This window comes from Triticum dicoccoides, chromosome 3A (genome assembly GCF_002162155.2).
Source record: "Triticum dicoccoides isolate Atlit2015 ecotype Zavitan chromosome 3A, WEW_v2.0, whole genome shotgun sequence".
NCBI lineage: Eukaryota > Viridiplantae > Streptophyta > Magnoliopsida > Poales > Poaceae > Triticum > Triticum dicoccoides.
The window spans coordinates 687,229,862-687,256,681 of record NC_041384.1 but is presented as its reverse complement, the minus strand read 5'-3'; the positions used below and the strand labels follow the sequence as shown (position 1 = coordinate 687,256,681).

The 26,820-nt window shown below is 45.0% G+C and overlaps 2 protein-coding genes across 2 annotated transcripts; one reads left to right on the top strand and one right to left on the bottom strand.

Moving 5' to 3' along the window:
- Window positions 1–790: 790 nt before the first annotated feature.
- Window positions 791–6,060, top strand: LOC119272876 (pre-mRNA-splicing factor CWC22 homolog). Its single transcript, XM_037554233.1, has 8 exons — window positions 791–1,816; window positions 2,666–2,788; window positions 2,890–2,956; window positions 3,844–3,947; window positions 4,035–4,137; window positions 4,244–4,539; window positions 4,889–5,194; window positions 5,286–6,060. The coding sequence occupies exons 1-8, from the start codon at window positions 791–793 to the stop codon at window positions 5,616–5,618; spliced, it is 2,358 nt and encodes a 785-aa protein (XP_037410130.1). The 3' UTR covers window positions 5,619–6,060.
- A 7,942-nt stretch (window positions 6,061–14,002) lies between these two features.
- LOC119270219 (serine carboxypeptidase 1-like) lies at window positions 14,003–19,554 on the bottom strand. The gene is made up of 13 exons (XM_037552198.1): window positions 19,046–19,554; window positions 16,850–16,926; window positions 16,627–16,749; window positions 16,437–16,539; window positions 16,310–16,347; window positions 16,107–16,208; window positions 15,917–15,997; window positions 15,595–15,831; window positions 15,373–15,438; window positions 15,172–15,293; window positions 14,807–14,920; window positions 14,536–14,581; window positions 14,003–14,421 (listed from the first exon to the last, which is right to left on the bottom strand). The coding sequence occupies exons 1-13, from the start codon at window positions 19,347–19,349 to the stop codon at window positions 14,338–14,340; spliced, it is 1,497 nt and encodes a 498-aa protein (XP_037408095.1). The 5' UTR covers window positions 19,350–19,554; the 3' UTR covers window positions 14,003–14,337.
- Window positions 19,555–26,820: the final 7,266 nt, after the last annotated feature.

Genomic DNA, 26,820 nt, shown 5'->3' with positions numbered 1-26,820 from the left:
TAGGTCATGGACGCTAATATACATCTGATGCCCGCTCAAAGGGGTAATCTGAGTTAACGATCGTTCCTCTAGACAGAGAACGGATTCATTCGCTGATTTTTTTTAACCCCCAACGATCACTTTAGAATTGCCATATGGAACGGATAACTTATAGGGAATTGCCATGTTCTAAAATAAGAATTGCCTTTCAGAAATTGCCATGCTGGCTAAAAGGAACCGCCATGCTACATTAATCCAAAAAGGTGAAAATTGTCATGCTCTAAAAACTAAAATTTTCACCCTGAAAATGTTCACTCATATTGTTATCCGGAGCGAACCATTTTTGTCATGAACTTCGTAGTTCATTCAGAAGGGTACGTGGAAGCGAACACTTTATTAGAATTCGTCCGCAGGATCCGACATGACTAAGGCCGTTGGCTCGAATTGCTTAAAAATCTGGTGTCAGTTCTATAGCATCAATGTTATTTTGCCTACAAAACTGTTGGACGGACGACACTAGCTGGCCGAACCCCACACGATGCAGGAATGGACGGTGTTGTCTGCTTTTGCTCTAACTCATCAACGCTTGATGTGTAGTGTCGTCCGCTGATCGTCCAAATCTGTCGTCTGTGTAGCAGCGCTCTTTTGCCTACTATTATTTCGATTTAAAAATTCTGTAAACCGAATAGGCCTTTAAACGTGAGAGCAGACGGAGTCGGTAATTCGGTATCGGCTATCAGTATCACCCGACGGAAAAGAAAACCCAACCCCGCTCCCCTCGCTAGAATCCTAGGGGATTGGACATCGCGCGATGGCCGCCTCCGCCTCCGCCTCGCCCGCCGCCTCGCCGCCCCGCCGCCGCCGGCACCGCGACGACTCCCCGCGCCGCCGGCACCGCGACGACTCCCCGCGCCGCGGCGACCACCGCAAGCCCCGCCCGTCGCCGTCCCCGTCGCGTTCCCCCTCCCCCGACCGCGACGCCGACCGCCGCCGCCGCAGATCTAGGGCTTCCCCGCCCGACCGTGATGCCGACCGCCGCCGCCGCCACGACCCCAACCCGTCGGAGGGCAACGGGGTCGCCAAGCCCAGCAAGGCCGACGACCCCCCGCGGTCGCGCGCTAGGGTTTCCGACGGGGAGGAGGAGGACGGCCGCCGGGCGAGGCGGCCTGGGGCTTCCGACGACGAGAAGGAGGGCGACCGCCGGCGGAGGCGCCCCAGGGATTCCGACGACGGGAGGGACGACCGTCACGGCAGCAAGCGCGACCGGGACCGGCGGCGGCGCCGCCGGAGCCCCAGCTCCGAGTCGGGGTCCTCCCCCGACGACCGCCGGAGGCGGCACCGCCGTGATGAGGGCTCTAGGAGGCGGGTGGAGGACCGTGGCCGTGAGGAGCGCCGGGCAAGCCCCGAGAGGAAGGAGCCGACGCCACCGCTGCCACCCCCGCCGCCGCTGCCCGAGATGATCCCTGGCCGCACGGGAGGGATCTACATCCCGCCTTTCCGCATGGCGCAGATGCTGCGGGATGTGGAGGACAAGGCGAGCCCCGAGTACCAGAGGCTCACGTGGGATGCTCTCAAGAAGAGCATCAATGGGCTGGTCAACAAGGTGAATGCCACCAATATCAAGAATCTTGTGCCGGAGCTGTTGGCCGAGAACCTGGTTCGCGGGCGGGGCCTCTTCTGCCAGTCTTGCATAAAGTCGCAGATGGCTTCACCTGGGTTTACAGATGTGTTTGCCGCGCTGGCTGCGGTTGTCAATACCAAGTTCCCTGAGATTGGTCGGCTGCTGCTTGTCCGTGTCATGCTTCAGCTCAAGAGGGCCTATAAGAGAAATGACAAGGTGAGTTACTCGGTCGTTCTTTTAGCTTGTCATGTAAGAATTGATACTTACTGGCTACTTGGTACTCATTTTCAAATTATGTTGATATACTATGTTAGTAATTTATGCTTGTTTACCTACACCCAAACCCCAATCAAGGTTTCTGCCATTTTTGTAGCCTAACCATTTATCAGATGAGCTATCCTGATGACTCTTAGTAGTCTTTTTTTTGCGGGATATGATTCTTAGTAGTCTGTAAAAAGAACAATGTTGGTTACAGCAGGTTACGTAAAAAGAACAATGTAGTTGTATGTATGAACCTAAGATATAATCTGTATCCATAATTACAGATGGTGAACTTGTGCTCTGCATTCAGGATCATTATATGTTTGATGATGAGATTTATGAATCCGAATGTATGCCTTTGATGCATGAAGGCAATCTTTTACTTGATATTTAGGATCGAACTCTCAAAGTATAAGATCAAACATTGTTTGTTGTTTAGAGTTGGGGCTTATGATTCTGCTGATATTATCTGGTGAAGAATATAAGATCAAACATTGTTTGTTGTATAGTGTTGAGCTATGTTTTTAAAGCGTCCCTAAGGCGACGCCTAGGCGACGCCTAGGCGTCGAAGCGCTCCCCCTCCGCTTTGGAAAATCGACCGCTTTGGGCGCCTAGGCGTCCAAAGCGCCCGCCTAGGCGTCGCCTAGGCGCCCCCCCTCCCTAAGGCGGTAAGGCGTCGCCTTAAAAACATAGGTGTTGAGGCTTATGACTCTGCTGATATTATCTGGTGAAGAATTACCCATGCACTTAATTGCTTTTATTTTTTCTGCATAAAATGCTTACTGCAGCTCTTGTTGATTGCAGCCCCAATTGCTTGCGGCAACCAAGTTCATAGCACACTTGGTTAATCAGGTGGTTGTGCACGAGCTTGTGGCTCTGGAGCTTCTTACTGTACTTCTTGATAATCCAAGTGATGATAGTGTTGAGGTGCGTAGCTCAGTTCCATGAGTATTCGGTATTCCTTTTTATGTACTCTCTTATTGTAAGGAAATATCTGAAGTATGTATGTCATATCTCTCATCTGGCAGGTGGCAGTGGGGTTTGTGAAAGAATGCGGAGCAATATTGCAGGACTTGACTCCTCAGGGGCTTCATGGTGAGCTGTTGAAATTAACGTTTAGTGTAAATGCAGCTTTAGGAACGCTGTTCTGGATTTGGTTGTTCTGGAAATATATTTGTTGACTATATTTGCCTGTCACCTAAATATATATTTGTGTTCTTGACTTTGTGCATGCTGGAAAACATAAGTTAGAAACATAATCCGCTGACTATAATGTTTGACACAAAAATTTGGCACTTAGAATTCGTTACAATGACACATGGGCTCTGCAGATATATCACTTTCATGGTAAATTAAAATTGGGCACTTAATTGTTTCTGACGCACTTGCACTGGAGGTGCACACCTACATTTTGGCCAAACATGTTAAAATCTAGCTGAAAATTATTATTTCTGAATGGGTGGACTATCGAGTCTTAAGTTGCATGGCTAGAAGTTTATGATGAGTGTTAAAGGGGTCTGACTCGTGAATTGTATGAATCTACCACTAAATTTACAGCTATTGTTAGTTGTAGAGGCATGCCTCACTTTCCCCTTCTGCATTCGTTGTTTTCCTTAGATGGCTGACTCTTGAATGATTTCTTAAGATCCGGCAAGCATCATTTTTTTTTTCAGGTCAACTAATTCTACGTCCTTAAGCTTGTGAAATTTCAAAATCTAAACTTTCAAACTAACTAAGCTGCATCTTGAGGGCATACTTCGAAAAATGACCTTAATGCTTTTAACATTAACAGAACCAAGAGTTTACATCTTCTGAACTAAATCGTCTGTCCATATTTGTTGTTAATTGTAACTGTTTTGGTTTAAAAACAATTTTTGGTCATATAATATTTTTTTGTTCTCCTTGTTGATTTTCATCAAGTCTTTCCACAGTCTTGTTGTGTTTAATTCTCAATGCATTTACATATTACTTGATCTATGCAGCTATGTTTGAACGATTCCGAGGCATTCTTCATGAAGGTGAAATAGACAAGAGAGTACAGTTTCTCATTGAAGGCCTTTTTGCTATTAGAAAGGCCAAATTTCAGGTAAATGCATAGTTGTCCTAATTGGTGCCTTTTTTGCTGCACTTGCACAATAAATTCTGATTATATTATTTCTTTGCCTATGTAAAGGGATTCCCAGCCATCCGGCCAGAACTGGATCTTGTGGAGCAGGAGGACCAATTTACTCATGATATGTCCCTTGAAACTGAACTAGACCCTGAGACTAATCTAAGTAAGGTTTTGTTTCAATAATAGGCATTGTTTTCTGTTATTTACATCACATGAGTGGATAAATTTGTACTTTTGTGTGGTATAGCCCTGACCTTTTCAACCTACAGATGTTTTCAGAGTAAACCCGAACTTTGCTGAAGATGAGAAGGCCTACGAGAACCTAAAGAAAAGCATCCTGGGAGAAGATGATGAAGAGGAAGAAGGGTCTGATGATGCTTCTGATGGCGAGGATGAAGAAGAATCAGATGATGAAGAAGACGAAGAGCAGATGGAGATAAGAGATAAAACTGAGACCAATCTTATCAACCTTCGAAGAACCATATATTTGACAATCATGTCCAGTGTTGATTTTGAAGAAGCTGGTCACAAGCTTCTAAAAATTAAACTTGAACCCGGGCAAGAGGTAAGCACTGTATATTCCTGATTTGGTATTTGATGTTGATTGCAGTTTTGTTTGTTGAAGTTGCTTCCTATTTGCGTTTTGTGTGTATTGTCTTACATTTTTTCTGTACAAAGTTTTTTTTGGAGTTGATTTCATGCATCTGTACTTGAATCTCTGCTGATACGAGCTTTTGCAGCTGTGTCAAATAATGCATTTTTTTTCCGTTGCACTAATTTATTTTAACTGATTACCCATTATATGGCCAGACTTTGTTTTTCCGTCTTGTGTGTTCTATTGATAGTTTGATGCTAAATCCACAGAAGATGCCATTGGCCTTAAAGCTAAACTCATTTGTTTCATCATTTGACAGATGGAGCTGAACATCATGCTTCTCGAGTGTTGCAGTCAAGAGAGGACATACCTTCGGTACTATGGTTTATTAGGGCAGCGGTTTTGCATGATTAATAAAGTTTTTCAAGAAAACTTTGAAAAATGTTTCGTGCAACAGTATTCGATGATTCATCGTCTCGAAACAAACAAGTTGAGGAATGTCGCCAAGTTCTTCGCGCATTTGTTGGGTACTGATGCTCTCCCTTGGCATGTCTTGGCCTATATCCGGTTGACAGAGGAAGACACCACATCTTCCTCCCGGATTTTTATAAAGATTCTCTTCCAGGTATGTTGTAAATAAACGTGCTACTTCCCTGTTATATGTCACTTTGCCCTTTCACCATAGCAGACAACTGAATAAGTTTCTCCACATGCAGGAATTGTCAGAGCATCTTGGTATACGATTGCTCAACGAGAGGCTAAATGATCCAAACATGCAAGAATCCTTTGAGTCGGTCTTCCCAAGAGACCATCCAAAGAACACCAGATTCTCCATAAATTTCTTCACCTCCATCGGTCTGGGAGGCATCACGGAGAGCCTGCGGGAGTACCTGAAGAACATGCCCCGCATGATAATGCAGCAACAAAAGCCTCCCTCCCCGTCTGAGTCGGAATCAAGCGGAGAAAGCTCTGATTCAGGGTCCAGTTCTGAGTCTGAATCAAGTTCTGATGAGAGCGAGAAAAAGCGAAGGAAGAGAAGGAAGAAGTAGAGAGGGAGAGGAATCAGGTGGAGAAAGCTTTACTCGATGCAACACATCATCATCAGTTGTGTTTGGATCAGCTGCCTAGTTGGACTCTGTTGCTTGTGCATGTGTCAATCAGAATTTAGCTGTTGGTGCTTGTTGAATCCAGGACTTATCAATCAGAATATAGCTGTTGGTGCTTGTTGAATCAGGACTTCACTATCGAAGCAACGAGGCCACACCAACCGGAAGAAGTTCCGTTTTTCTTGGTAAATTTTAGACAGCACAGGTTTTGTATCTCCTTCCGAGTTTTGTATCTGCTCAAGAATTTGTTACCTTACCGGTCTGTATGTTGGTTTGCTACAGCATTGGTATTTTTTTTTTCCAGCAACGCCACTTAACTCCACAATACTTCTTTGTGCCTAAGGATAATAATATGAACGATGATTGTACGCTCAGTCTTATCAAAGGCCTTCTCAATCTTATCATACTTCTGTATATGCTTCGCTTAGTTGTGCGGTGGCTTCAAAGTGGATGAACCACCGCCACCAGTCAAGATCTTTTAGGGCTTGTTCGGTTGAGATGGATTTGAAGGGGATTGAGGGGGAATTAATCCCCTGCAAGCCAAAATCGCTGCAAATCCCCTCAAATCCGCCTGGGGTTGGGATTAACCGAACAAAGCCTTACCAGGTTAGGGATATGTATGGAGGATCATCAAATACTAGAACAACCTCCACCACTTGTTCTATCACAAGCCTTCAAAAATTTAACGCGTCCAATAACTTGCTCACTAAAATGCTCGTATCAACGAAAGACCAGGACCGAACACTAACTTCAAAGAGCTCAAGTATCTAAGCACACAAGCCCAGTGTCCAAATTATGAACCAAAATGATAAGTGCCACACGTGGCACGAAGCACTCCGGCCCTGCTGTTTTTTATAACTATAAAGTTGCCATCTAAAAGAAAAAAAAAAGTTACGATTATTGACAATTGAAGTTGTCATCCTCAAGTCACTAAGCTTGCCGTAAAAAATGTTCGGAGTTGCAATGTGTTTGTGGCCAAGTATGATTTTTTTAATGATTTGTACGATTACAAAATATGGTATCGTTTCTTTTACAATTTGGGGATAGGAAACACTCTCCAAATCAACTAAAATTCAGAAGCCATGTTCGGGTATGATGTGTTTGGTAGGCTGGGCTGCACGCATTTCTCGGCCCACATGTTTTTCGCCTGCATGTGTCGGGAAGTGCGGGAGACGATGCGACGTCTCATAAATCCTCCCTTCTCTTCAATCACCGCCCATTCGCATCCACACCACACACTCACTCTCCCTCCCCCCCCTCTCTCTCTCACCGCCCCTTCGTGCTCTCTGGTCGCCGACCCCTAGCCGCGTGTCGCCCTCCATCCTCGTTGGCAACAACGCCATCCAAGACCGGTGGATGGTCGACCTCAACCGGCCCGGCATTGACATGATGTCGGCAATCCGGGCATCGTCCCCCATCTGCACCAAGCCGCAGTCAGCGGCCATTGACCCACCGTGCGTTGTCGTGCCAGTCAATTTGGCTTCGACTTCGGAGGTAATCATTTGGGGTGTGTCGGCGCAAGGAAGCAAGTTGGCTGCGACGGCGACTGGAGTATCCTAACTCCAGGCCAGACCGAGGGGAGTGCGACTGGAGCATCGACTACGACGTCCTCTTTCTCCACCGCGCACATCATGATGAGCACCGCTGAAGTGGCGAGGGCCCTCGAATCAGCGTTGGTCAGACCCCTGTTCTCGCCGGCGTCCGCTTCTTCGGAACAACTCATGTAAAGAATTTGTTTCACATGCTCGTTAGTAGTTAGTTTTTGCCTAGTTTCGAATCAGTTGGATTCACTTGCACTTGACTCGATTTGATTGGATTCAAATCCAATTGATTGTCAGTGAATCACAACAATGCTAAATTGGTAGTTCGGGTGTTCTTGCTACCGCTTAAGGTGTTCATGCTACTGCCCCACACTGACTAGGTTGTTCTTCCTATCACGAGAATACTAGATTGGTAGTTAGGGTGTTCCTGGTAGAATCACAATGCTGGTTAGGGTGTTCTTGCTATGATTGCCATGCCGGTTAGGGTGTTCTTGCTATGATCACGATGCTGTTTAGGGTGTTGTTGTAATCAAAAATGGTTTCTAGGTTGTTGGTAGAGTCACAATGCTAGTTAGGGTGTGTGCATGAACATATAGTCTGTATGCATGATCATATAGTAGGTGCTACGTTTTTGCATGATCATGGTAGGACAATGCATCTGCATGCTATTGATAGTAGTAGGACAAATGTGAATGCATTTTAGGTAGTTTTGACCATGTCAATGTCCAAGTGCAACTGCCACGATCAGTGGCAATTGCAATTGGACAATGCTATGATAAGATCATATCACTATCCAATTGCAGTTGCATAGCATTGCCCATTTGCAACTGCCAATGATCAGTGCAATTGAGCACTGATCATAACAATGCCCAACATGTGCACGCATGTTGGGAAGTTGCTATGATCATGTTCCACCGAACTGCATGATCATAGTATGATGTGATGTGTACTTACTCACGTCCACTGAGCTGACAAGGTCGTGAAGACGGAGTGGGACACCGCTGGTAGAGAGGGGTGCAGGTGTTGCATCGAGGATGCCGAGGACATCATCCCGGCCAACCGATGGCTCAAGAGGGTGGACATGCCGCGAAGGCTCGCCGCGATGAGCCAACCGCTGGGCATTAGTCGCAGGCCTAGGATTGGCCATGAGGAGGGGGCATGAGAGCCATTGAGGTTCTATGTGCCCATCAAGGACGTGGACGACATTGCCATGCTTGTCATCCCGAAGCCTCCTCGCATCGTCAGGCTGTCTGCTAACAAGTGGTGCGAGTTCTAGGCCAGGTCTAGATTTTCCACGGGCATATGGTGCTGAGGAGGGGTTAGGACTACTTTTGCCAGAGGCACAAGATTGTCCCCGACGACCTGCTTGTCCTAAGGCTATCCGGTCTGGGCTTCAAGGTGCAAATCTACAGCGCGTCCACCTCCACCATGTGCAAAGTCAGGTGCCAGAAGCACTACTGTCAGGGCGACATTCACCGTGCTTTCTAGTTAGCTCTCTTAAACTTGTTGTCAGTTTGGGCATGTTTGTTCTGAACTTGTCATGAATTTGTTGCCAAACATGTATGTTTTGCCTAGGGATCAGCACCCTAGGGTTGTGCAGGGACATGGGTTTTTCCTGTTGTCTTACACTTATGTCTTAGATCTTATGGTGCACTGTTTAATAACGTCTAGTGACTATGAGTAGTGTTAATTGTGTTGTGTTGTTCATATGTGATGTCTGCTATGAAGTATACTGCATTTTGGTGGTAAAGGCTGCCACATTCGAAAGGGATGAGCAGAACAACTACGCGCACAACCAAACAATTGTTGTTTGCATGTGCTCACCCCTGAAGCACAAATGCACGACATCAAACAGGATGCGTAATCTGGCCACTGATGCAATGCAGACTACCAAACAACATGGTTTTTAGTCTGCATTTGTTACACCCACGATGCGGCTATATCTCCCACGTGTCGGAGCATGACTTAGAGGCATAACAACATGGTAGGCATGTCGCAAGAGGGGTAATCTTTACACATCCCATGTACTGAATAAGAAAGGGATAAAGAGTTGACTTACAATCGCCACTTCACAAAAATACATAAATATATCATACATCATCCAGAATACAATCAAGGTTCGACTACGGAACCAACATAAATAAAGACGACCCCAAATGCTAGATCCCCTATCGCCCCAACTGGGCTCCTCTACTGATCATCCGGAAAGGAAACATAGTAACGGCCCGAATCCTCATCGAACTCCCACTTGAGTTCGGTAGCGTCCCCTGCACTGGCATCATCGGCACCTGCATCTGTTTTTGGAAGTATCTGTGAGTCACGGGGACTCAGCAATCTCACACCCTCGCGATCAAGACTATTTAAGCTTAAAGGTAGGAAAGGGGTAGTGAGGTGGAGCTGCAGCAAGCACTGGCATGTATGGTGGCTAACTTACGCAAAAGAGAGCGAGAAGAGAAGCAAAGCACGGTCGAGAAGCTAATAGTGATCAATAAGTGATCCTGAAGCTACTTACGTTCAAGCATAACACGAGACTGTGTTCTCTTCCCGGACTCCACTGAAAAGAGACCATCACGGTTACACACGCGGTTGATTCATTTTAATTTAAGTTATGTGACAGATTTTCTACAACCGGATATTAACAAATTCCCATCTGCCCATAACCGCGGGCACGGCTTTCGAAAATTCAAACCCTGCAGGGGTGTCCCAACTTAGCCCATCACAAGCTCTCACGGTCAACGAAGAATATTCCTTCTCCCAGGAAGACCCGATCAGACTCGGAATCCCGGTTACAAGACATTTCGACAATGGTAAAACAAGACCAGCAAAGCCACCCGATGCGCCGACAAATCCCGATAGGAGTCGCACGTATCTCGTTCTGAGGGCACATCGGATGGGCAAGACGTCGGGTTGGCATAAACCCTGGTTGCCCAGGGGGCGCCGGACATCGCACAGTTTGGACCAACACTCAGAGGAGCACTGGCCCGGGGGTTTAAAATAAAGATGACCCTTGAGTCCGCGGAACCCAAGGGAAAAAGGCTTAGGTGGCAAATGGTAAAACCAAGGTTGGGCCTTGCTGGAGGAGTTTTATTCAAGGCGAACTGTCAAGGGGTTCCCATAACACCCAACCGCGTAAGGAACGCAAAATCAAGGAACATAACACCGGTATGACGGAAACTAGGGCGGCAAGAGTGGAACAAAACACCAGGCATAAGGCCGAGCCTTCCACCTTTTACCAAGTATATATATGCATTAAAGTAAACAAGATATTAATAATGATATCCCAACAATATCCATGTTCCAACATGGAACAAACTCCAACTTCACCTCGACTAGCAACGCTATAAGAGGGGCTGAGCAAAAGCGGTAACATAGCCAAACAACGGTTTGCTAGGAAAGGTGGGTTAGAGGCTTGACATGGCAATATGGGAGGCATGATAAAGCAGGTGGTAGGTATCACGGCATAGCAATAGAGCGAACAACTAGCAAGCAAAGATAGAAATGATTTCGAGGGTATGGTCATCTTGCCTGCAAAGTTCTCCGAGTTGACGAAAGCTTGATCCTCGTAAGCGTACTCAACAGGTTCCTCGATCACGTATTCGTCTCCCGGCTCTACCCAAAGCAAGAACACAAGCAAAAGACCAACAATCAATCATGATGCAATGCGCAAGCAACATGATGCAAAACATGGCATGATATACGAGATGTGATATGTAATGCATATGCGTGCTTCGGAAGAAAAAGATTGATAAAGGCATCAACTTGGCAAACCAAGTGCGCCGCTGGAAAGATGAGTTGATTTCATTCGAAATCGATATAAAGATCACCGGAATCGGATGCACGGTTTGCAAATGGCAAGCAAAACAAGAATGACACAATTCTGCGATTAACAGCACGATGCCATCTAGAATGCAACAAGAAACTAAGCTACTGCACTCCATCATAGCAACAAAGCACATGGCAGTGATCTACTTAAGATGCTTGACAAAAGATGAACACTGAGCTACGGCTAAATCACACAAGAGCAGGTTCAAACAAATATGGCAAAAGTGCAAAAGATATCAGCATCACAGACTTAGTGAAAATATTAACATGTCAGGAATTAACATCAGGAAGCAATGTTTAGAGCAAGCAAACAATATTCTACAGGAACATATAATAGCAAACCAAGGCATGGCATGAATCTAATCAAAGCATAGAACAAAAGTCCCTTACTGATCAAGAGAGCCAAAAAGGCACATAAGATATTATGGCACCCATGTAAACATAGCAAATTTCGTTAACAGATTCAGACTTAGCAGAAAACTGAGCATGGCATAAACAGAATTATGAAGGCATCTTTGCGAGCTCGATTCACTCACCACAAGGCATTGCATGACAATATAAGCATAGTAGCAGCAATAATACATGTTCATGAAGCTAACCATGGCAAGAACAAGTCTATAGAATGCATGGATCAACTACATCAACCATGGCAAAATTGATTAACATGTAAACAATCTGCCAGGAACATTTTATAGCAAAAGTAGAGCAAGATTAAGTCATGCTAGGGCACTCCATAAATGCAAACAGGGGCATGGATGAATATAGCATAACCATATGTCAAAATCATCCTCACTGAAGCAACTCAAAACAATCATGAATCTCACTGTAGCATCATGGATACATGCCATAAAAATAACAGCAGAGCAAGGACTTAGCAAAATCCTAAGTCCCTAAAATCAGCAATATCACGAAGGCTACTTTGCATGCTTGTGCTAGTCACCACAAAGATCACAAAAATATATGGCAAGCACCCCTCTAAAGATGGCATGACATAGACCAAAACACATGTAGAACTCATGCCCATAAGATGCACACAACAAATGTGACAAAAATGACAAATGCTCATAATCTGATAATAATCAGCACCTAACAATTTATAGCACTCTTGCATCAACGATTTGGGTATCAAGATGGACTCAAACAAGCATGCCACAATGGAACAAAATGAAGAGCACATCATGATGAACATTTTGATATATCATGCGCACTAAACGGAGTAACGGTCGTGAAGCTATGGCATGATGAATAGAGCAATAAAATTAACAGGGAAAAGACTTAGGCCTCTTTTGGTTCATAGGATAGGATTATCATAGGAATAGGAATCTTGTAGGAAATGAGATGACATGTATCTCAAATCCTATAAGTAGGAATAGGAAACAAGATGTCATTTGGTTGACACCAAAGGAATTTTTCCATTGAGTCTAGGCTCTTTTTTATTTTCCTATGAAATGTGGAGGATAGGAACCAATCCTATGTAGGAATAGGAATCCATTCCTATGAATCAAAGGGCTCTAAAGGAAAAAATCCTATAAGAATCATATCCTCTAGAATCCCTATGAAATTCCTTTAAACCAAAGGAGGCCTTAGTGGACTTTTAGACCTCCAGATCTAGGGTTGACCCGGCACGGCCGTCGAGGCAGGGCCTGGATCTCGCCGGAGATGCGGTGGGACGGCGGCCGGAGTTGATGAGGAGCTCGCCGAAGTGAGGAGAAGGACAGGGGCCGACCGGAGTTCGCGGAGTCCGGGGGAGGCGCGGGCTGCGGGGTCCCGCCGGATCTGAGCGGCGGACGGCGAGGCGGGCGTCGGCCGGAGTGGAGCGATGCGCGCCAGCGGCGAAGGCGACGGGAGGAGCTATCGGGCGACGGGGACGCGTGGTGGAAGGCGCGGGGCGACGCGGGCTTCAGGGGCCCGCTGTGGGCCGAGCGGGCCGGCGGCGCGCGCCGGTGGAACTGCCCATGTGGCAGCCCCTGGTTGGCCGCGGACGGCGGCGGGTTTCGTCCGGCTCGGGCCAGACGTGTCCGGCGAAGGCGGGAGAGGATTTTAGGGTTTTGGACCCGAATTTTGGACGGGGAGGACATATTTATAGGTAGGAGGAGTTTGGAGTGTCCAAAAGAGGTGTAGTTTTCGACCACGCAATCGTGATACGACGGCGGAGGACATGGGGATGGTTTGGAAGGGTTATTGGACCGTTTTGGAGGGGTGTTGGGTTGTAACACACAAGAGGCCTTTCCGGTTACCCGGTTAATCGTTGGAGTATCAAACGGGCTCCAAATGGCACGAAATTTGACAGGCGGTCTACCGATGGTGTACCAAGGCCACTTGCAAATCTCGGTCCATTTCGAGAATGTTTAACACCCCCTCACAAAAAGAGACAAAAGGGGACACCGGTGCACGTAGGAGTGTCGGATTGCAAAACATGAGCAATATGCAAAACGAAGACACAAGCCCAACCACGAATCTCATAACTTAAAGCCGGAAATGGCAGAGTCGGAGTTATAATTATGAAAAATTACATCCGGGGTGTTACAACATTAGCTCAGCCAGGCCAATTGAGTCACACCTGCAAAGGGCCGAAAAATGGTGCAGGCTACAAAACGCATCAGCAGTGAACAAAGCATGAAAACAATGTCAAAGCTGCATAGACCAAACATTTGCAAGAAAGAATACAAACACGCAGTGTTCCAATTGCTATTTTAGAAATTTTGAGTATGGGACTATCTATATGGCGTGTAGGTCATCTCTTTCCTGAAATTATGTGTTTCTAATTTTGGCTTGAAAGTGGACAAACCACCACCACCACTTATCTATTATAAACCTTTATTTTTTTAGCACGGCCAATAACTTACTAATTAGAATGCTCATTAGTCACATGGCCTAACTTACCTATTCAGCGGAAGACTAAGACTAGGCTCACGTATCTTAGCACATAATCCCAATTTCCATATTACTATGAAATGCCCCAAGTATGAATTTAGATATATTGTCCTTTCTGTATGCACTTTTTTTGGCATTGTTTCTTTTACAGTCGAGGATATGATATACTCTCCATATCAACTGAAATTCAGAAGTCATGATCACACAGTGGACAAATCATGAGAGCAATAATATCAAAGCTGCATCGACCAAATAACATTTCATGAATGAATACAACACGCAGTGTTCCAATTGCTATTTTTGAAATTTGAGTATGTAACTATCTATATGGCATGTAGCTCATCTCTTTCTTCAAATCAACATTTGTTCATTCTTGACTGTATGCAGAAGTATATTCCCCCATTATTTGCAGCTGGGCCCAAGCCTCACAACTTTGAACCATTGAGCCAACGGCTGTAGAAAGCCAATGCTTCCTGTGGTTTGTATTCAGGAACGGTGTGTCCAGCGCCCTGTGAAAACACAAACGAGAAGGTACGGAAATTTATTTTTTGAAGCTAATGATGTGCTCATACATTTTTTTTTACTAACTGTGATGACCATGAATGAAAAAAATGTATGCTTACCTTAATAGTAGCAAAAGTGAGACCATGCTCATAGCCTTCGGTGTACCTAAGGAGTTCAACAAACAGGCATTGTGAGTTACATTTTGCTTCTTCATTTCCATGGTGTTTTCGCAACGTATATTCTTAGCTTGAACCGTGCCAAATGCAAAGTAACATAGCAAGCGTTTTAAATTTTGTTTTTAGTGTTAACCCTCGTGAAAGTAATTGTGAGTTCATCTCAAGGATACTTCAACTTGGACGTTAATAAAATTCAGCAATAATAGTTCAGTACCCGGAAACTTGGTCGTTTGTGAACCATGGTCGCCATGAGTCAACAACTCCATACCCCATAGATTTTGTCCATGCTTCACTCCCGGTGTATGGCACACACATATCATGGTCACCACTGAAACAAATGCAAAATAGTCATTAATAAAAGCAGAGAATGTGACAATCCATAAATAATATGGCATCCGATTTGCTTCTATCTGTCTAGGATAATGCAAATGAATCTTTAAGGAAATATATTCACTATAAGATAGTGAACAACTCAAATATCTTCAGAAGAGTTAGGATGCCAAATTTTGCTCAATACAGAGATTAGACAACAGCCACACGAATAAGATAAGAATATCATTCTACAGGTTCATGGTGTACCTGAATATGATGGCACGATAACCCTGGCTTGTGAGGTTCTTGTGATAACTGATCATACTGCCAGCATCATGGTTGAAATCAATTTTATCTGTGCATAAGAGCCATGGCCCAATTGAACTTACCTAGTATGAGCATGAAAAAGCGAGAGTTAGAAAAATGGGAGTGTCTTCAGTTCCATCTAATGCTGACTTATGATCATACTGATTGCGCATGGATTGCAGATCTGACGCCATCGTTGTCCAGCCATGCTGTTGCCACTTCGTCGCTCTGTAGATTAAGCAAACTAAATGTTATCAGATACTGGGAAATGAGCATGTAATGTATCTCTTGCAGACAGCAAATTTCCTCTGAACCATGTTTAATTCGCAAGCGCAATAATTTTAAATGTGTAGTATCTTTTTCTGAATTATGCTTTAAGCTTACCATGCATGGAACACCACTTGCAACTTCCTGCCATAATGGAACACGTCCGGCTTTTACAGGAGCTCTCAGAGGCCAAGCACGCCCAAGCATTCTTGTTCTTACAGGAAAGGGCTTGTTAGTCGTACCAAGATCTTTGAAACTTTTAGGCAATTTGCTATTCTGCGGGTTTGCTTCTTTGATGCTTCTGCCGTGGTAGCATGGCTCAAGAATGTCGTAAATGTTCAGTTCGCTGATTAACTGTGAATAAAAAAAATAGTCAGTGCATCATGATGAGAGAAGAGCTTGCAGTTTTCACTCTGAAAAGGTGACATGTCGTTTTTACCGAGTCGATTTTCACTAACGCGCTTTCACATTTACCCTCGCTGGCATTCCAGTAATTTCCGTCGCACGTCGTAAAAGCTTGCTGCATTGTGAGGAGATGGCGATTTAAAAGAAATGTTTTGAAGCAAATACCAGCAGGATACTGAAAACTAATCTGATTCGAATTAACACTGTCTGTCTGAATTACCTACCTGGTATATTTCTTCTGATATTAGACCCATTCCATGTGCAAATGGCACAAGAGCATTACCATCAAAAACAGTGTCGCAGACGCCATTCCCCACCATGTAGCCCTATCATAATAGTACAGGTCAAAACGTTAAACCTGATTTACTTGGCATTTCATAAATTTTGCGATCGGCAAACCGAGAAAATTCATCTGTACTACACTAACCTTGAAGTTTATAGTTGGCTTAGCTCCTCCTTGTATCCCTGCGGATAATTAATTAGTCAGTAAATAAGAAACCTAAATGATTAGTAACTATATACTGATGAAGGTGAGTAGAAAACCGGGGCCAGACCTTTGACAACTTCATGCGAAAGAGTAGGGACATAAACCCCGGCATACGACTCCCCAGCTATGTAGAACGGGTTGCTCAGGAACTCAGGGTACAATTGAAACCACTGCATACATAGAAGCCACATAACTTAGCTATATTGCACAAAGATTATCTCTTTATATACCATACTAAGATGAGTACACATGCATACCTTCAGAAGGAAAGTGTGCGAATCAGCGGCGGTTTTGAGGTCTCCCGTTTCATAATCTGAAACATTGTTTGAGTATGACAGCCCCACACCAGCAGGGGAGTCCAGGTATATCATGGTAGACACCTAGGCCACAAGAAATTTTTTAACTCTAAGTTAGATATAACAACAAATAGTTTGTTGGTAATTATATACACCACTAGGCCAATGGAAGATAGTATCCAACCTTGGACCAGCTGTAAGGGTTGAGATGAAGCTTTGGCAGGCTTTTAACTGACCTGCCTGATTCGAAGTTGAATGGCCCTGAAAGTAGACAAAAATGAATTGTACCATGAATTTGAAAGTTACATGTAATTTCAAGTTAATCAATTAGTTCATTTATTCATGATTTAACAAGAAACTGCGTGGAGATATATGTGCAACGTAGTGAAGAAAAGTAGTAATACTTAAACGTTACTACTTAAAGGTAAACCCAGTGGCAGAGCTAGGCAGGAATGTCAGGGCTTCATGAACAACTAAGAGGACAAAGATTGATGTCAGAAAAGGATCTTGCTATCAGACATTTCGTCCAGCACTGGGCGTGCTTCACTCTATTCAGGACTTGTCGTTCGCTTACACCCTACGAGTCAGACTTTTATTCTAGAAGAAGAAAAAATGTTGACCTATCCAGGACCCAAGCTTCCTCTGTTTCTCTGAAGGTATCTATCTGACCAAGTGTGTGTCTGTCACTTTCCTCCGAGTTCAAGCCACGACTGTTGATTCTCTACCAGAGGAGTTTTGAAATAACCTTTCCAAGGGGTACCCTTTAACTAGTGACTAGCAAACATGCCTGTGCGTTGCACCGGAACAAAAATAATTCATCCCTCATACACCCACTCGACGTCATCAACAAATCCTTTAAAATCTTTCACAACGCTGGGCGACAAACAACATGATAAGTGGTGTTGCACAAAAACATAAATATGGAGTGATTTTTGAAATGTGCTCAAGATGTTTTCAATTTATTAGACAACAAAAATGTCTACCTAGTTACCGCTATCTCTTTACGCCTTTGTTGTCGTTCCTCCTTAGTGCTACCCAATAAATACTGCTTTAGGATGAAAATAGAGAAGTACATTTTAGTACTCGGCGATAACTTGTGCATAAGGGCATTATTTTTGACTTGTTGATATACGTGTTTGCAACTGTAATCCAAGTGAAAATTTACCTTAGTTGCAAGCATATTAGACATTTGACATCTACATATTTTTCTGAGGAATTTTCGTGTGTAACATGTTCGATTTCAAGTTAGGGTCTGAAAGATATCAATATTTTAAAAGTATTTGAATCTACCTGATAAAAAATAAAAAAAAGGAAAATGGGATTTTAGAAAATGTTTGACATGCATGAAAACAACATATTTGAAATCTGCACATTTTCTGAGGAATTTTCATATATAATATGTTAGATTTTGAGTTAGTATTTGAAAGATATGAATATTTTAAAAAGTATTTAAATCTGCATGATAAAACAATATAAAAAGATAGAAAAGTTGGAGTGTTAGGAGGACTCTAGCCAATGGGCTACTACACATCAACTATTCATTAGGGGATCGCTTGTTTATAAGGCAGAGTTTGGCACAACGACCTAGGGAAAACGAATAGTTTTATCCTCATTTATAGGTGACGTTGTGTTTAATATGTGACAACTTTAAGGGCGATTTACATGACATACCGCCAGAAGCGATAGCCTATTTATTAATAGAAATCTAAATCTATATCTCTATCTGTATTATTAATAGAAATCTAAATCTATATCTCTATCTGTATCTATATCTGTATCTGTGTAAGGAAAATCTGTATATGTACCTGTATCTATTTATTATGAAGGTATAAGGAAAATCTGTATATGTACCTGTATCTATTTATTATGAAGGTATAAGGAAAATCTGTATATGTATCTATTTATTATTAGGGTATAAGGGAAATTTGTATCTATATATGTATCTGTATCTATTTATTATTAGGGTATAGAGGTATAGATATAGATATAGATTTCGTTCAACCCGGTTGTCGCCGCAAAACCACCGTTACGAAAACCGGACTAAAACGACCGAGTCGGCGGTCTTTCGCAATTGGAACACACGGTGTGTTCCAGCTCAAAAAAAGAAAGGAAGAAGAAAACCGGACCAAAACGGGTGGTGCGTACGTGAGGCAGATTCCGTTTGTACGCCCTGGCCGCTTTACGCCAAGGCCTTTACTCCATCAGCCGTGGAAAAAACCCAGCGAATCAGACACGGCCGGTCACCACCACCTCCATCGGCCTCTCAGCGACTTCCCACCAGCTAGCCACCGGGCCCCGCTTCCCTACTGCCACCGCTAGCGCCAACGGACGGTCGAGCACGAGGAGGAGGAGGAGGAGGAGGGATCGTAGGGGAACGCACCGTGCTCGTAGACGAAGCCGTCGAAGCTGGAGCAGCCGGGGCCGCCGTTGAGCCAGAGCACGACGGGGTCCTTGGCCGGGTCGCGCTCCGACTCCACCGCGTAGTAGAACAGGTTCCGCCCGTGCTGCTCGTCCACCGTCACGTACCCGGCGTAGTGCTTCGACGGCAGCGCGCCGTCGTAGCCCGGCAGCCCCGTCACCTCCGCACCCTCCGGCGCCGCGCCGCAGCCGGCGGACAGGAAGACGAGTGCGAGGAGGGGAAGCAGGGCCGCGGCGGCGAAGCCGGAGCGGCGCCCGCCGGCCATCGCACGTACGAGGCTTCGACGGACGGTGGGTAGTGTGGCTGTGGTTGCTAGGGACGAGTCGCCGGCTGGGCCGTGGTGATTAATATGTTTGGGCGCGGCGTGCGCGCGGATATATAGGGCGGAATTGACGTCCACGCCACGGGATGGCGGTGACGCACCGGGGACGCGGGAGCGCCGTGACGAGCCCCGCCGATTGGATTTGGAGGGAGCAGGGGGTGCCTGCATTTGACGGAATTCCTTTTCTGACGATTGGTAAGATAATGGCTCCCTTATTTGACACCGGAGACTAATATCTTTCCCTATTTTAACACCGGGTCTTGATTCCATTCCAATCCAACGCCACCGTCCATTTTTTTTGACACAAACGGTGTTAAAAGACACATGTAAAGACACTTCTGCCCTTAGACTTGTAGCCAATCCCTCTCTTCCTTTTCTTCACTCGCATACAAGTGAGACCCACTCGTCATCCCTTTCTTCGACGACCTACCCGTGCCTCTCACCCGTAGGTAGGTTGAAGAGAACCCTCAAATTTTCATGCTTCTGATGTTAGTTTTGATGAGCATGACCATGGCATCCGAGCTCTGCCACATGGTGTGAAGAAAGGCGTGACTGCACATAACGTGATCGAGGGGCAGCATGAGAGGTTGAATACGACAACGGGCCTCCGAGAGCGTGGCACCGACGGCCCACTCTGCGGCCGTAACTGTGACCCCACCGAATGACTATGGGCAAGGGAGGCACATCAGTGACGGGGAAGCGAAGCGCCAATTAGGTGTTGGAGGAGTGCAGTGAGGCAGAACCACGCCAGTGAGCAACAACTCTTGAAACAGACCTTCACACCGCTTTACAGATAATAAAACACCAACTAGTGTGCCAGCAAGCGGCAACTCAGGGATGTGCTGGAGCTGGGAGGAACTAGTGGCCTCGACACGTGTTTAGTACAGAGATAGAGGGGGAGGAGGTAGGGGGTGTTGTGAGAAAGATGGTTGTGTGCAAATTCCACCTCGAATTTCCTTCCGTTCGTTCTTGCCCCCTCTCTTTCCTTATTTGGGCACGGGAGGATATCACATAAAAACCAATATTCAAACAAAACTGCGTGGAAACCGTGTCTGAAAGTTTCGAAAAAATCTGGGATGTTAAGAAGATGATGTTCTATCGTGATGCAAGATTCCAAGTTGAAACACATTACCGGATTCGAGCAATGAAAAAAAAGAAATTCAGCAATGAATAGTGATGTTGCTATCTGGTACTATTCAATGTTGATTTTGCTGTTTTTTTTTCATAGCTCACATCCTGTAATGTGTCTGGACTTGGAGTTTCACTTGGAAATAGAACACACAGTCTTAACATTTAGTATATTTTTTCATATTTTTTCTAAACTTGAAAACATTGTTTCCACGTGGCTTTTACCGGCTTTCACCGAGCGTTGGTTTTCATCTGATATTCTCCCATTTGGGCACATGATAAAGTCAAGGGCAAATGTGTCCTTTCACGTGACGTTTAACACCGCCAGCTCGAAAAACCAGACGGTAGTGTTAGACACGATATGCAATTTAGACCCAACGCCAAATAAGGAAGTTTTTTTTTTCGTTCATCGTCAAATAGAGACGCCACTATCTTAATAGTGTCGAATAAGAAGGAACTTTTTTTAGGAAAGATCATCATGGCTAGCTTTATATTAAGATCAAATAATCAATACATCGTCCACTAGTTTAGCTACGAGGCAACCCAGGGGCTCCTCAGACCAGCTACTCGAAATCTTATTACAAAAGCAATACTGAGCTAGCTCATGAGCCGGTTGATTAGCGGACCGAAAACAATGTCAAATAAGGAACTTCTAATTTGCTGGTTACCTGTTGTGGCCTGCCCTGCCCTGCCGTATAGTGCTGAGCCTAAGTGGCGCCGTATTTTACTGGCGTCAAACAAGGGATTCTGTCTTTGATGCTTACCCGTTGTGGCCTGCACTGCCGTGTAGTGCTGGACGCAAGTGGCGCCGTAGGCGTTATTGGATTGCGTGGTGGAACGGACGCCGGCCGCATGCACCAGTCCGGCCCGGCCGGCTGGTGGTGGGCGACGGATAACTTTGGTTTGTGCGCGTTAGTGGACCAAGACTTGTGGACTGTGGTGCGCACTCTCATGCGTAGTTGTGGCAATGCTTGCATTGCATGAGATTGTTTATTCCCAGAACAAACGGTTCAATCAATCAGCAACCGTCGCGGGGTGATAATGGTACACGCATCGATGGAATCGATGGGAAGGGCGTTTCTGTTGGAGTTGGACAAGAAATGGGAGAGAGTGCCGTGTTAGCAACAGAGAGCAAACTAGTCAATCAAGGTGTACACTCATGTGGTGCAATCAATCCCATAGTTTCCACTAGGATCGCCCATGCGCCCAATTTACAAATGAGTAAAAAAAAAGCACTAAAACATCTTATATTTGTGGATGGACGGAGTACGAAGAAAATATAGACAGTGCCATCTAAGTTCAAATTCGAAGGAGATTCCTATTGTGTATATTGTTAGAGTATTTTGTGCACTTGCAGTATCTCTACTTCTAATGAAGCAGTTGATAGTCTCGGTTTTAGATTTTTTTCGTCCCATCTTTCATGATTTTTTTGGTACCCCCTCCCACTTTTGCTGGGTTTTTTTTTCGTAGATTTTTTCGTCCCCTCCCCCCACTTCATCGGTTATTTTCGCGTCACCCTCTCATACAACGAAAAAAATCTGAACAGATCAAAACTTTTCATACTGGCGCAAGTTATTTAGTAATGTAGAATCAATCACGAACAATCTCTAAAGATCAAATCTAAATTCATTAACCTTATCTTAAATCACTCAATCACATTAATTAGAAAACAAATAATTGATTTTTAGAAAAATCACTCAATCACATTAACCTTACCTTAACTCACAGATGGTAATTAATATCCAAACAAAGGAAACAATACATCGAGGGAGCAGTAAATAAACTCCCTTTCTTATGACATGTATATGATTTTCCCTTCCTTCTCCGTTGTCGAGCGTTCTTGATTCTCGAGGCCGATGCTTGGGCTGCGTCACTGGGTTGCGACAGTGCCGGAGGACGAGGACGGCGAGGCCGGGTGCTGCGGCACCGCGTTGGCCGCGGCCGATGAAGGGGGCGAAGAAGCGCGACTTCCCTGGCCCTGGTCGTGGCCGTGGCCCTAGGAGTTGGTGCGGTGGAAGCGGCACTTGAAGGACCCTGCGTGGGTGGCCGGCGCGCAGACACACTTGGAAGCAGGCCCGTGACCCGCGCCGGACGGCGCCGACGCCGACCCGGCCCACCTCCTCTGCGTATTCTTGGAGCTGTGGCTAGCCGATTTACATGAAATTAATTCCCTCAGTTGTGGTGGCAAATATAATACACATAATCCATATTGTTATACACTAGCATGTGTGTGTGAAATAGATGGATTATGGTCCCGTATCCAATAAAATGGATATGTGTGTATGTGTTAGAAAGAGAGAGAGGGAGAGGGGGAGAGAGAGTGAGGAAGAGGGAGGGAGTGTAAGTGCATCTAGTGCCACCCCTAGTTGGTTTTGGAGTATTGACGACAAACCTGGTTGAGGGACTAATGTGTTTGTGAGAATTGCAGGATAACACAGGTAGAAGTCCCTCATTGATTAGGTTTTCCTACCAGAGATGACCCCTAAAAATGTATGAAGACATTGAAGTCAAAGGTGGTATGTGAAGACAGTCACATTGAAAACTATGACAAGAGAAGACATCGAGTGAAGACTATGGAGCGCGAAGACTTAGTTGTTTCGTCGTTCTTTTTCTTCTTCGTTGAGTCATAGGAACCACCGTACTGTTAAGTGGGGTCCAAGAGAACCAGTCAGAATGACTGAAGTGATGCTTAACAAAAAATCCTATGTCTTCGAGCGAAGACAATGCGAGCAAATCTTATCCAGAGCTGGATAAGTCAGCTTTGCTTGTAGCCCAAGTAAAGTTGCCGTGTGTGTTTGAAATCTGACCGTTGGAACACGTGTCAGTTCCTTAGTGACCCAGGGTCATTTCGGACAAATCAGGTCAGATTGCCTAGTGGCTATAAATAGCCCACCCCCTACAACCATAAACGGTTGGCTGCTCAGAGTTAGTGCACGGCTTTTATCGTTTGAGAGCAACCCACCTCGAAGCCTTTGAGAGAGAATTCCTGCAAGGATAAAGCCCTAAACACCCAGAGCCAAAGAGTGTTAGGCATCACTTAAGTCTTCCTGTCTGTGTGATCTGAAGACTTATTACACTTAAGGACTGTGAATCCTCCAGCCGGTTAGGCGTCGCGTTCTGAGCATCCAAGAGTCATTGTGGATCGCCGGTGAACGAAGTCTGTGAAGGTTTGGAAGTCTACCTTGAAGACTTACCAGAGTGATTGGGCGAGGACTGGGTGTCCTTAGCTAAAGGGGAATAAAGTGAAGACGCGGCCTTCTGAGTTGAATCTCAGCCTCCCTAACCAGACGTACATTTGTCACAGCAATTGGAACTGGTCCAACAAATCATTGTCTTCAACGAGTCACTGGTTTCATCCTTCCCATTCCTTTACTTACTGTTGGCTCTGATGAAGTCATTGTATGATTGCATTATCTTTTGTCTTCGCTGAGTGACCGCTTGTTCTGATTGGCTTCACACTATCTTCCTACCTGATCTATACTGCCTAGCTGCTATTAGTCGTTGTGCTTTCACTTCATTGAATACTTGACTATGGCTTGCTTAGTGTAGCCTACCTTCCGCTGCATGTTAATAGGTTTATTTCTACCATTTATCTTCAAAACTTCCATGTTTTGAAGACTTTCATAGAAATCGCCTATTCACCCCCCTCTAGTCGATCACTAGCACTTTCAATTGGTATCAGAGCAAGGTACTCCCTTGTTCTGTGTGATTCGGTTTAACCACCTGGAGTTTTAGCTATGCCGACTGCAGGGATAATCAAAGTCTCCGCTGCATGCCCAGTCTTCGATGGAACTGAATATCCCTACTGGAAGAATAAGATGCGCATGCATCTTGAAGCCATTGATGTCGACCTATGGTATGTCGTCAAGAATGGCGTTCCCAAGGCTGGTGAAGGTGTCACCGCTGCTGATGTAAAGAAGTTCGTTCAACTGGACCCCACTGCCAAGAACATGATCTGTGGTCATCTGACCAAAGGGGAGTATGGCCGTGTGAGTGCTTTGGAAACATCCAAACTAGTCTAGGACTGGCTCTCCAAGGTCAACGAAGGCGTCTCAACCCAGAGAGATCAGAGAATCAGTGTCCTTCGCAATCTCTTCAACCGCTTCAAGAGAAATGACAATGAGAATGTGCAGCTCACGTTTGATCGACTCACTGATATCACAAATGAGCTTCAAGCCCTCGGCGCTACTGAGATCACCAAGCATGAAGTCGTCAAGACACTCCTGAGATCACTTGACAGCTCGTTTGACACCCTAGCCCTGATGATTCAAGAACGTCCTGACTTCAAGACACTCGATCTGTCTGACATACTAGAGAGGCTCAACACACATGAGTTTCAGCTTTATAAGAAAAGAGACATCTACGGTCCCAACTATGAGCGAACTCGTGCCTTGAAGGCAAAAGCTGTCTCCTCATCTGAAGAAGAATCTGACAGCAGTTCTGATGATCCTGAAGACATTGAAAAGGAGTTTGCTATGCTGGTGAAGAAGTTCCAAAAATTCACCAAGAAGAAAGGCTTCAGAAAGTCTTCACGATCAAGCTCAAGGAATGATGAAGTTTCTGCTCATGACTACAAGAAGAGAACATGCCACAAGTGCAAGAAACCTGGCCACTACATCTCTGAGTGTCCACAGTGGGACAATGAGAACAAAAAGAAGAAGAAGAAGAGCAAGGAGTATGATTCTGACGACAAGAAGAAGAAAAAATACTCAAAGTCTTCTTCCAAGTCTTCCTCAAAGTCTTGATCACACAAGAAGAGCTCATCTGACAAGGCTCGTGCGTTTGTTGGCAAGGAAATAGATTCAGAGGAGGAGTCCGCTTCTGAGGAGGCGGAGGTGGAGTCTGAGGAGGAGTCCGATTTTGGCGTTGCAAGTCTGGCTACAGCATACGTTGCCAAGTCCATCTTCAACACTGAAGACAATGACTTCATCACCGACACCGATGCAAATGACAAGGACTACTCCGCTCCCACCTACTGCTTCATGGCACGTGGTGCCAAGGTAAACACACGCACTACTCATTATCAAACATCCAGTGAAGATGACTCTGATTGTGGTTCCAAACCCAACTACAAAACACTTGCTAAAATTGCAACCGAACAACTAAAAGCTATGGAACATATTCAAAAACTATTAGACAAAAGCGATGACCTGTTAGACGCTGAAATGACTCGATCTCAGTCCTTAATTGAAGACATAAAAATTCTTCATGTTAAGTATGAGGAACTTGAAAGTCGTCATGAAACGCTCTCAACAACTCATGAAAAGCTTTCCTATGATTATCTTCAAAGGAAGCAAGACCTTGAGAAATTGAGAGTGGCTCATGAAGATCTTCAAAAGGAAAACGAGTCACTTCGCGCCAAACAGGCCAGTTCCGCTCAGGAAGGATTTGAACCACCATGTCTTAAATGCATTGAGTGTGACAACGCTACTTCTGTTGCTGCGTGTTCTACTGCTGCTACTATTGCAATATCTTCAACTGTTGATGTGGCAACTAACCCCTCTGCTGAGGATACAATTGCTATTGCTGATGAAAATGCAAGGTTGAAGACATTGCTTGAAACAGGGATGTACAAAAGTCTCAAAGGGCATCATACACTATGTGATGTTCTCAAAAGGCAGATCCTGAACCGAAACCCTAGGAAAGAGGGTCTTGGGTTCGACAGGAAAATGAATGCTGATGGCTCTTACTGGAAACCTAAGCAGTACCCCAAAACCACATGGGTTGCTGCAAAGGAACCCTCAGTGGATCCATCCACCCTGTTAGGCTTCAATTGTGCTAATCCCATTGTTATTGATGAATCCTTTGATGCAAACTATAAACTGTTTAAGAATCAGAATGGTGAAGTGTTTGCCAGGTATATTGGTACTAATTGAAGGAATGGGCCACCTATGAAGAAAGTCTGGGTACCGAAAAGGTTGCTGGAGAATCTTCCTGTGAATGTCGTCGTGACATCACAAGTGAAGAAGACAAACCCCAGACCACAGACTTCATATGGTCCAAAGGCTTCATACAGACAAAGGACCCACCTGAGTCGCACTAATGCAAATGTTTTGCAGGGAAGCCATACTCAGGCCTATGAATATGAGCGCGTTTCATCAAACCGCCATGTTCATAAGACCAAGAACTACTCTGCTTATTCTTATGAGTACTATTGTCCACCAGCAAGACTTTTTGCTAGGGCTCCAAAGCCAAAGTTCTCAGATGTTGCACTTAGACTCATTGTTTTGAAGCCACCCTTGAAGATGTGGGTGGCTAAGAAAGCTTAACTCTCTTTTGTAGGGAA